Genomic DNA, 12,347 nt, shown 5'->3' with positions numbered 1-12,347 from the left:
AAAACCTACAAAACCCAAACTATTTTACAGCAATTCACTCAGTTCCCTCATGCATGCCCTCTTACACGTACTGTATTAGCAGAGGGACCTAAACAAACATTACTTTTAAACCAACCCATTTCACATTTGTCTAGTAAGATTAGGATTATCTTTTTTACAGATAGAACCTCCTTTTACAAAAAACCCTCAGCTAAACATTACCATAGTTAACCTTAGGTTACTGTTCTTAGTCCAGCTCAAGATTCTAGCTCAAGTGAAATCAAAGGGGTTTTTGCTGAGATCCGACAATGTACTTTTTCAGATGACACTACTACAGCAACACAGTCTCGGACTGCAAGGCTTGGGTAGGAGAGCAAGCTGTCTTTACTGAACCCGAACTTAAGCCTAACATTGCGGAAAGTAAGCAAGAAAGAGAACATAATGACAAGCCTTTCATCCTACACCCTCCCACCTAAATTAATGTTAAAAACCCCACAAAAGCAGAAAAGATCAAGGAAGAAGCAAATTGTGTTTAGTCTTAAGTAAAAAAAAAAATTACATAAAAAAATACTGAGAATTTTCAAAGCTTCATTTGAAGTTACAGATTTGTTCTGCAGCAAATCAGCCACCGAATTGGGAAGAAACGTGTAAAAGCAGAACATCTGATACAGACTGAATAAATCGGAGTATAAAGCTGAAATTTCTTTAGAACTCCTCTTGAACATTGTTTAAAGAGAAACACTTTTACCACTAGTGTCCCAAGAGGAGTTTGCTGTAGAATTATACAGTTGCATATTACGTTATAATTCACACAGTGAATAAAGCTTTAAAACGCAAAAATTTCTGTGTGTGTTTTGTGGTGAAATTTCCTGGTTAGTGTGACTGACAGGTTACTGCTTGGTACTTAAATATTACGTGAAAACATGTTTACTAAGAATGCCAGGTAAGTTACTTACTGAAGTAAAAGCCAGAAGTTCCTCTTCAGTTAATTTGTGTATTGGATTGTTCTTTTGGAAGTCTATACTGTAAAGAGAAAAAAAAATAAAACAATGCTGATTTCATCGTTAGAATTACATTATTCAGAACACATTTTTCAAACTTGCAGAAATCTTCTGGAAATGAAAAATGGGAGTATGATATGTGCAGAAAATGACCTAGACCTAGAAACAGTCACAGAAATAAAGAACTGTTTAGGGGACCAAGTATTTTATAAGAACCTTTGCAATACCATCCTCAAGTGAAATGTCTTACTTGGTTTAAGCTTATGGGAATAACAATTTCACAAATCCTAAAAAGTTTTAAATCCATTGTTTGTTTTTACAGAGATCTGTTTCGAGTTTAAATCCTATAACTAATTGAATGCAGATTCTGCAAAGCAAAAAACTACTAATGCTCAAGAAGTGCTGAAGGGTAATCTCAGACAAACACCCTCTTTCTAGTCACTCAAGACATGATCACATTAGTCCATCTCTCACTGACCAGCATTACCATGACCTTGAAGTATTCACAGGGGGAAAACCAGAAGAATACGCAGAGGTGAGAATTAAAATTATTTTATTCAGAGTTGGATATGCTTACAGAGATGATAAAGAAATATGGCTTACAACTCTGTGTGGATGCATGTTCTCCTTAGACAACAGCTCCCCAACACTTTCAAACATACTACAAAGAGACAGCACCAAATTGCACAAAACCCAAGAAAAGCTGTAATTCAAGCTCCCTGTTAAAACCAAAGATACCAAGTGAAAATATATCCTAAACTGCACCACAGATGATGGATCATCACCAAACCCATATAATGGCTGTATACATAAGCCCAAATTTATCACACTAAATTCTGCAGCAGGCTTCATATTCTAGGCTAAAATTGCAAAGATACTTACTGTGGTAATAGGTTACAGACTGAAATTACGCTCTCTACATTACGTAACTTACTTTGGAGACGAGACTTTGCTTCGTTATTCACGCATGATTTCTTCTACTTGAATGCACACAGACTACTCACAACAATTTCTAGAAGAAGACTTGAGAGTCTTCCAACTCTTCTTCCTGCACTACAAACCTCTAACTTCAGACAGATGGTTATGTAGTCTGTTCCCATGATGGAGGTTCCATACACACTTCACACCATTTATGCTGATATTTCAGCAAGCTATATGAGTATGGCCATAAGGACATAAAGAAAAGTTTATTAACTATTGCTTCAATACATTTTCCCTCACCTCCCCACATTAAAAAAAAAAACCCAAACCGCTATGCTGTTGGTGTTTTCAAAGGTTTAGACAACATGGCTAGGAAAGACATTCTTTATATATATATATATATATATGTCACTGTTTCTTCCCTTCCTTGTGAACATTTTCATGCAAACAGGAAAGTAATAAAGGATTTCACTGCTTCAGTTACTTTTTTCCATATCTAATGTCAGCTGCTAGCAGAAAGACTTCTAGCTGGCTTGATGTAGTCAAGGCAAGTCACTAAACACTGGTCACTAATACAAATGTGACTTCAGGTAAACAATAGCAATGGGGGGAGGGAGACAACCAAAAACAAAGAGGAAAAAAAGGCAGCAAGAAAAGTTCTAGTATTGTATCAACTCAACAGCAGTCAGGCAACCAGAATGCTAAATGACATGACCACGGCTTTTGAAAAGCACAGGTTAACCAAGGCACAGTTAAATTTTGACAAAAGTGGAACTTATTTTTCATCATCCTAAAAATACATTGATTCAAGCAGAAAGGATTAATCCTCTTCTTACTCTAGATCAATTTTTGTCACAGCTTTTTGAAGCACATAGATGCAGCTCTTCCAGATCAAAACAGTGCTAAAATAGATCTCTGATATCCATTTCTGCCACATCCATTTACAAAGCTTGAAGACAAATAAGTACAGAAATGTAAGTCTTGAAAGACAGGAGAACAAGTAAATTGTTTTAATTATTTTCCATACTGAATCAAATCAAATTTAAAGCTATAATTTGAATCTGAATCTAGAATCGAGTTATACCCTGGTTTTAAGCATTTCTAATGACAGTGTTAGTTCTTGTCAGACTACTTTATGGAAATTTCATTTCTATGACCTGTATCTGTTCTGGTTTCAAGGACAGATTAACTGGTTCATCCCAGAGAATTTCACGAGCTGAAATCTGAGAGGAATTCAGGATCTACTGTGTAAGACCTATGATGAGGGATCTTTTCATAACAATATGAAGAGAAGTCACTAATCATCACATCATTCAGTTTTGTGATGTATTTTCTGTCCACTCTTGAATCTTGTCTTAAGAAGTTTATTGAAACAAAAGAGGGAAAGAAAACAATGAGAAACAGACATTCTTTAGACAGATAAAACAGAACCTTGGAGTAAGATGTACTGTGCGCCAGAAAAAAGTATTGTCTAGTAAATCAGCAGAAGTTAGTTGTCAATAGATTACAATCAGTTCTTAAATCTGATTAATCAGGTCTACCTTGACAGCTTAATAGATAAAGTATCCAGCTTAACTAACGAGTTGTATACTTTGGGACTCAGTGAGCCATATTTGAAACAGTACAATTAGCAGCAAAACAAAGTATCGCTTTTTGGATTATGACTACCTACTTCTGTTTCAAGAACTGATTTTGAAAGCTGAAAATTGTTAAAGAACATCACTAAAGCTATTAAAAATAAAACAGCTTACAGGAATTCTACAGCTAACTTATTAATTATGAAATGAAACATTTACCCTCCAGAACTGCAGTCCTCATGCATGAAAGAAAACCACAAAATCTGCTATAGCCAAGGCTTGAGAAGAACGTTTAGCTTAAAAGCCAATGATAAATTTAACATGTCTATGCTTCCCACAAACTGACATACCAATAGGTGGTATGGACACCAAGGGTACAGCCAACAATCCAAGCCTAAACTCTACTCGGTTACAAGAAGAATAATTCTCAAAGCTGGCACCCTACTACATCATCCTTTCTGCAGTGGCTGGATATCAAATCTTGTCTCTGTCGCTGACCAAGACAGCTTCAGATGATTAATGTTATCCCACCCACTGAATGGCATTTGCCATTCCTATAGGGAAGCAACACTGAATTTTGTTTAGTCAGTTGTCTTTAGTTTTGTCTTGCCTTGAATCCTGCCAAACTCATATATACACACAACTGGCAGCCAATATGGTTCCTAGCCACTGTTCAGAACATGACAGTGGTGGTTTCAAAGTCAAACACTGTGATCAAGAAACCTACTGTGCAGCCAGCCAATGTAGAACTCAAACTGCACCCTTAAAAAAAAAAAAAAGAAAAGAAAAAAGAGCAATAGGCAATTTAAAATTTCCTTCAGAATGGAGGGAACAGGAAGGATTATATAATCTGAACCTAAGACGACGCTGTGTTAAGAAATGAAGTCCTCATGAAAATGGTCCTCAGGAAGGGAAAAGCTTTGCTTTGCTTGAGGCAGTGTGTGAAAGACTAAAAGTGAGTGAGCTAAGAATTTATGTCAACCCATTGTTCGCTATATGGTCCTCAAACTGGATCAAATAGATTCCATCATTTTGCAACTCACAGACCAGAAAAGCACTTTGGGAGTGAGTGATGATGAACACTGCATCAAACTCACCAACGGACTATACTATACTTCCACATGCCATACCTTCTGATCCTTAGATTTCAAGCTGATTTTTGTTCTTCTACGCTATTTCCAAAACCCATGTAGCAAATAATTTCTAAAAGCTGGGGGGAAAAAAAATGAGGTGCAAAACCACAAGGACTTCATACTACAGCTTTAGCTACCAATGGACAAGTATTCCCATGTCACTGAATAGCAGAGCAGTGTATTGCCTGATGGTTGATCCCCACAGACAGCTGGCAATTGCAGATTCTGAAGTATGCTTCCAAAATTTACCAAAGTGCTATCACTGCATGATAGCTTATGCCAGCTGACACTTGAAATGTAATTAACCTGAAGCACAAGGAGTATAAAGCTTTTTAAAGATAAAACAACAACACAGCTATTAAAGAAATATTGCTGAAATTTTGAACTGGACACTAATGTTCACTCTGAAATAATTGAAATGCTATCTGTGTATAATGCAAATCTTTTAGCCTTTTAGCCAGACTATATAATAAAGAAGGAAAAAAGTCCCATCAACTCACCATTTCATTATTTCATTGTCACAGTGATTCATACAGTTGCTTGTTTGGGGTTTTTTTAAAGTAACCATAAGCTAACTCACCATATTCCAAGGATTACAGCAAGCTCTTCTGCGCACAAATCAGGTACCTGGTACTGATCAGCATCTGCTAATGTTATCTCATTAAGCACTGTGTCATCATTTAAATCATAATTCTGTGGGAAGAGAAAAAGAATATTTTAAAGTAGATAGAATTATGCCTTCAAAATAGGAAAAAATATAGAGTTCTTCAGAAAAGGATAATACTACCATTACAGAAACTCACCATGGAAAGCAATTTACCGTTATGACAGAATAACTAACTAAAGAAGACAGTACAAGGAATTATCACCCAAAACACTTTTGCTACAAATACAGTTTCTTGTGCATGAGGAACAGCATTCAGAGCAACTTTAAGGCTACCTAATATCAACTTCCTATTTAAATAAGGGCTGAAGGCAGCTTCCCTTTTCAAATTGTTGCTCATAGAATTATGAACCATTTCATCCTCTCTTACACACATACAGACAACGGAAACAGATTAGTGTTATGGTCACTAATGCAGTGCTCAGGCTAGGCACCTTAGACCTCTGGGAATTTATGGATTTCTGTTTAAGTAGCAGCAAAACCCAACCATGTAAAGTATGACTTCTGGCAGTAAAGGTAAATTCCTTACAGGGACTTTTTTTTTTTTTTGGTAAAAGGAGCTTGGTAAATTGAAAAAAAACCCAAAAAAAACGCAGACTGGAAAGACTTCACTGAGCCAGCACATTCTGAAAACGTTTGTTCCCAGACAACTACTTGTGATTTTCCATAAAATTTGCTCTGGAACATGCTTTTTATTTAAACAGTCCATTTTTAAAAAAAATTTTTTTAAATTTTTTTTATTTAAAGAGCTCACTGTCCACCATTTAACTTGAAGATGAAAATAATATAATCTATGGCTGAGACATGTAAATTACTATGTGCATAGAATTTTTGTTTGTTTGAAAACAACAAAAGATTTCCTTGGCTGTAAGCAAAGCTGTAATACTACTTCTTCCCTTGAAAAACAAACCCAAACCAAAACAACTGGTCCTGAAACCAATTATCATACTACTGGTTCTTAGTTACCAGTAGTAGTATTTACAATCTATTAAAAACAGATAATGGATTTATATTAACAGTTTTTCAAATTTCCTATTAATTTCCCTTCAATGTCCCAGTAGTAGCTGTTTCTCATTCATATCTTCCGTTGGCAAGGTCAAAATGAAGGTCCACAGAAGAACAAAGAGCAAACAGGAATGCTTTGAAGTGGGTTATCTGCATTCATCACCAGTATTTTATCACTACATAAATGAAAGGAAACTGATTTGACAGAGAATGTGAAGAAAACAAGCTTTTTTTATTTGAAGTGGATAAAGAATATATTCGCAGTTTTAAAGTCAAACTCAATACCATAATTTTCTTCTCTTCCTACATTAGACCATGCAAAGATTATCTACCACTTCAGTGGAAAATTATTTTAGAACTAGTATAATGATACTTCATTATGTGTAACATAAATTACAAATTAATTAATATGGCAATTAGTTAAAATTTCCACCTTCAGGCCTACATAATTTTTAAAATCTAACTTGTATAAATAGTACTAATTACTTTAGCTTCACTGTGAATATTGATCAACTGAACTGTACTGCAACCATACGCCAGAGCTTTAAAGCATGACTTCCATTCCTAGATATAAAAAGAACTTCCACATTCCCCCAAAATATAAAAACAGCTCTGAATTTTTAAAAACTAATCAAACTATTTAAACATATCACTTCATATCAAGGGTCTTTATGCATGACCTCAAGCCTGAGGCTTTCCTTTCATAGAAACTGACCTGGGAGCAACGTTTTGAATTTACAGCCTTAAATACTTATTTTGAAATGTGAATAGTTTTGCCTCTAGCACCACCTGAGATAACATAATCGCTCAGCACCAGAGGGAAAGATGAAGCCCTTGACCAGAAAGCAGCACAGCTACTAATCCAACTGTCAGACACATTATTATTTTGATTCTATTTTAATTGAATTAAATTACTCTCTGCTTAATTGCAAAATAACTTGTTCAGTCTTCCTACTGAACAAGACTAAGGGGAAAACTCTAATATCATAGAAGTAAGCACCCCAAAACAGGAGATGAACATTAGGCGGGAGCAGTCTCAACTTGGCCTTTATCCAAACTGTCAGAATTTATAATTTTCTTAGGAAACTTTCTGCTCATCCAGGATAAATCCTATCTTGAGACAAATGGAGCATTTTCCTTTATCTGCAAATGGCAAATGTAAAATAACAACTCAGGAGAGAACTGGAAGAGAAATTCCCTATTACAATTTAGCTTTCCATATGCATATATTAATTCTGTGGAGATTCTCAGCACCTCTTGAAGACTTAACTTCTATGTATTTGGCATGGATAGTCTTTTAAAAGTATACAAGATACAACAATTATCCTCCCTAAACTTAGACAGGGATGCAGGGATGTCATTGGTAGTTTTTGGCAGAAGAAAAATAGCATTAACTCCAATTTTAGCTAAAATAACTTCAAGATACACTCAAAGCCAACAAATTTGAAACCAGACCTGGCAAAAGAATCACTAGGATTCACTGCTAAAGTTAATTACATTGCACTGACAAACTACATTACTAAGTTGTATTTTGATACCACATTATCAATAAAAACATGCTTGGAAAAGAGAAAAAAACCAAAACCCTTTAACTTGTAATCCAATGCACACACAAATTGAAGAATATACTTAGTCAAACCTGGTCTAATACCTGTAGCAGAACACTCACACAAATTAATAAAATGTCTGAACTTGAAATACCTCCGGTTTTCCTCAAAGCAGCACATGGTTTTACTACAAGATTTTCTAAAATTTGACACAGAGAAGATGCAGAAATAAAGAGTACTGATTTTTTAAATTTTTTTTTTTTTTTGAGAAGTAGACTGTGGGGACAGAAAGCCTCACTTTCTTTAATGAGGAGCCTGAGTAACTTACTACAGAATTACATGACACAGGCACTCAGATTTGCACAAAACACAACTCCTTCCCTGTATCCAAAACCTCTTGTTTCTAGCATCACCTTTCTACTTTTCCAAAAGCATAGATATGTTTACTTTCTCTAGCACTATTTTCAAGCTACACTCAGTAAAATTTTAGTAGGACAGTATGGATCACATCAAGCCTGACTGCCTGATTTTTAAAGGTTTTAATTACCCTTATTTCTTTCTAAATTCTCTGCTAAACTTACATGAGAAGCTCTGTGTCTGTTCACTGAAAGCACATATGAGTAGTATTTGATTAGCAAGGATAAAATATTTAATTCTGAGTTATACCTACAGCCTAAGCCAGTGTAGCCATTTTTATTGAAATGATGAAATAATTTTATTCCAAACTAAAGTCCTTATCAGAAATAGACTAGAAAGGCAAATGCTTCAGAAAGTTGTGAATAACTGGGAAAAAACACTCATACAATATCCCAGTTAGGAACTCTGAGAACAGTGCATGCCATTATTTAGTTCTAAATAAGTTGTAACTGAAGACTATAACTAACTGTGACATTCACCAGGCAGCCTCCCTGAGCTCTCACTATCCTATAAGGGTTGGTGTATGTAGTGCTATCACAAGCCTAAGTCGTGACACGTGTAGTCCATCTCATTCCATCAAATCAAATGCAACACCAAGGACATGCTAACAGGCAGACAAAAAAAATCTAGATTAGTCTAGATTTTTTTTTATTAAAGATATTTATGCATTCAATTTAGAAATAGAGAAGTAGTGACAATTTTTTTGCTTAAGATCCCTGCTTGACCAGGAAGTCTATCAAGGCACAACATTTTTTAATAAAGGCTTTCCTACTTTATGGTCGAAAGTTTATACTTCATGCCTCAATTTATCTCTGGCTTCTTTAGCAAGTTCAAATAACTTTATATCTCCTTAGGAAGGAAAAATATCATTCCAAGTCAATTCAGTGATTCTCCAGCAATTTATAATTGAAGTCATCATGCACACCCTTAAGATCAGTAGGACCAACTCATATCATTCATGCCATAGGAATAAGTAGAGTAATTTCCTATCTTTGCACTGTAACTGAATACGTCTGTCAGTCTGTAGGAATCTGTGCAATCCTTGTGCAATCCTGTGATGCCTTGCAGGCTATTTTGAAAATCTGCCTCTCACCTGTTTTCCTAGCTCCATCATTCTTAGTCACTAAAAATGAATGCATGAACTGTAGAAGATCATATTTGCAAACATGTTCTTAGTTGAGTAGCCACATCTGTCTTGCAGACATTCATATGTTGTTTTACCCCATGCCCTTTAATATTAGGCAAATTACTGCCCCACAGCTCTTCCAAAAACTTTCAAAAACCTCAGCTAAGTTTCTCTAGGCACAACACACTTTTCCCTAGCAGACACCCAACAAAAGCTTCAGAACACTTTCATTTTAAAAAATTAAAGCAATTCTTCTAAGATACATACTATTGTTAAGCTTTCTAGAGGTGTTGGAGCTGGACTTAGTTCACTGTGAGGAAGGAGGAATTCATCTGGTCTTTGGACATCCAAAATAAGCTGTGCAACGTATTTTTCTTGAAATCGAGTTCTCTTCCCCAAAGCACCTACAGAAAATATGTTTATATTAATGAACACTAAAAACCAGTAATCAAATCACATACTAGAGAGTTGCTAAAAAAAAAAAACAAACAAACAGACAAAATGAAGAAATACATTGAGAATTAACCTATGAAATTTAGCAGTGGTTTAACTCTGCTTGATCTCTTTGCAGTGAACTACATGTGTTCTCACTGCCAGCTGAGACATACAAAGTAATACACGTTACAAACACACAAACACAGCTATATAGGTCTTGCAAAGCTGATTTTAGTTAAATTCCCCATAACCCAGCATACTGAAAACTCATAGTCATCAAGTTTCATCAGTTCCCTGCTTATTCCCAAGCAATAAACCAGAAACAATTGTTCAATTCGCCTGCTAGAAGTTAGTGACTACACGGAGACATTTAGGCAAATGAAAACCCCATAATATCTTACAGGCCATCATTTTAAATATTTCAAATCTTCATTTGAGGAGTTAGGTCTTTAAAGAAGGATCACGGACATGATGTTACCAGAATACAGCATGTAAGATACTGTAAAAGTTATATTGGGAGTGAGTGACACCGCAAACCAGTGAAGGCTGTAAAATGAATTAACCAATATTCAGAATGCCCAACATGAAATTCCTCTCAGTGTTGTTTCTTCAGTTCTTTATTGTACCCACTGGCAATTTCGATTAGTTTTTAAAGGGGTAACTGACATTTATACCAAATTGTAAGGAAAAACGTGTCTGTTCTTCCTCTGTTAGCAACTTGTTTGCAAAATGCAATCAGAGAAATAAAAACTTAATTTCAGGACAGTAACTTTAAATAACAGAATCCTAACCAGACGAGCTAAAGATTATGGAGCTAAAGATTACTCTATAAAATCTGGAGGTTTGCTTGTTCATTATTACTGTGATACAATGCTCAGACAGTGTGAAATGGAAGAGAGATAATCCACTGCTGCTTTTGCAGAACTAATTAAGATCACGTAAAGGTCTTATTTTCATGATAATTTTGAAAAACTTTCAGTATATAAAATCTTTGAAGTAAAGATGATTGAGTGCTCATGTGACAAAGGCCTGAAGATGAGGCCACTGTCCGTAAGGATCATCCGGCAGAGGCACTGAAATAGCAGTCACCCATTTTTCCTCCTGAAAGTGGAAAGAGATGAGTAGGGAAGCCAGAAATTAAACTGATTTCTCCTTTTCTGCCAATTACCCCTTTTAGTGGAAAAGCCCTGTATTAAGAGTTTATGAAGAAATGAAAAAGGTTCTAAAAATATCACTTTAAAAATCACACAGCACACTGCAGAGAAGAGACACAGAGAGAAATACTGGCTAAAGATTCATACTAATTTTACATAGTAGCCTTCAATTCTCTATTTTAATATTGCCTGAAAATCACTATGCTGTAATTCACTTCCTGTTATGTCTTACTGCCTAAACAGCTGAAGGAAACACTGCAAACTTATTCTGGATTCCAAAAAATTGCTTACTACCACTCAGAAATTGTGATTTGTTTATGCTCTCATATGCACACACCTCCCATCCCATTTTTAAACCTAAGAATTCCTTACTATTACAGGGACAAAACACTATTTTTACTTGAAAAATATGTATCACATGTGTTAAAGCTGAGAAAAAATTTGGTTGGTTTATATCACCATGTATGGCAGTGTTCAAGGCCAGGCTGGATAAGGCCTTGAGAAACCTGCTGTACTGGGAAGTGTCACTGTCCTTGATCTTTAAGGTTGTCCCTTTCAACCCTTAACATTCTGTGGTTCCATGGTATATCCTCACAAAGTAAAAGGAATCTACACAAAAACTTTCTGTTTCATATCAAAAGTTCCCGGAGATACGTTACTGGGCATGAAAAGAATAAACAGATCTCAGAGTTCAGCATTATTAATCCTCTAGATCTGTTGATCTTAAATTTATTTTGGATTACTACCCTTCAATTCACTAAATTTATATGCAAGAAGGATCATGGTGTTCTCTTTTACTGGAAATTGTTTTGTAGAGTTATTGATGGTTATGACTCATTGTGAGGGACATAATGATGCTTTTTAATAAAAGATGAACACAATACATACTTGGATTAATGGAACTTAAAAAAAGTACACAAACCAAGTATAATTTTGTCACACATTACTGAAATAACTTTGGAAAACATTGGTCCTAAAATCTGTTTTAAGAACAATATCTATTTCCATGCTGTAATACAATACTCAGCTAGTAAGGATTACAAACATTAATGCACATAAACCTCTCAAAATCCTTTCCTAAAAAGGAAATTCCTCCCAAAAGCCTTAAAAATGTCTTTGCTAGAGATTGAATTTTTACATTAAACTGAAGTCTTTTTTGATGATGTAACATTCCTCCCATTTAGCCCAAACATGCACGTCAAATGAGTTTGTCTAGAATGCCAACAATTCCCACATGTTCAGTTCATTTGCCTTCAGGTTAGACATAGCTATGCTAATAGATTTATGGAGATAAACCACAGAACATTTAGGAACAAAACATTGGGGTTTTTTTCTGAGATGCTGTATCACCACAATCTTTCTCTGGGACTATCATAACCTCTTGGCAA

The 12,347-nt window shown here is 35.3% G+C and overlaps 1 protein-coding gene across 1 annotated transcript in view; it reads right to left on the bottom strand.

The window, feature by feature from the left end:
• Positions 1-12,347, bottom strand: part of TTC27 (tetratricopeptide repeat domain 27) — a 113,451-nt gene that overhangs the window by 77,864 nt on the left and 23,240 nt on the right. Inside the window, exons 7-9 of the mRNA XM_042024997.1 lie at positions 9,638-9,774; positions 5,192-5,304; positions 936-1,002 (exon numbers count right to left, since the gene is read on the bottom strand). Of these exons, the coding sequence (XP_041880931.1) occupies positions 936-1,002; positions 5,192-5,304; positions 9,638-9,774 (317 nt within the window). The remainder of the gene's footprint in view (positions 1-935; positions 1,003-5,191; positions 5,305-9,637; positions 9,775-12,347) is intronic.

Source organism: Corvus kubaryi, unplaced genomic scaffold, assembly GCF_017639235.1.
Source record: "Corvus kubaryi isolate FWS band 111438036 unplaced genomic scaffold, C.kubaryi_AGA036_p1.0 37266, whole genome shotgun sequence".
Taxonomy (NCBI): Eukaryota; Metazoa; Chordata; class Aves; order Passeriformes; family Corvidae; genus Corvus; species Corvus kubaryi.
The sequence above is the reverse complement of the archived record's forward strand: the minus strand, read 5'-3'. Positions and strand labels throughout refer to the sequence as shown.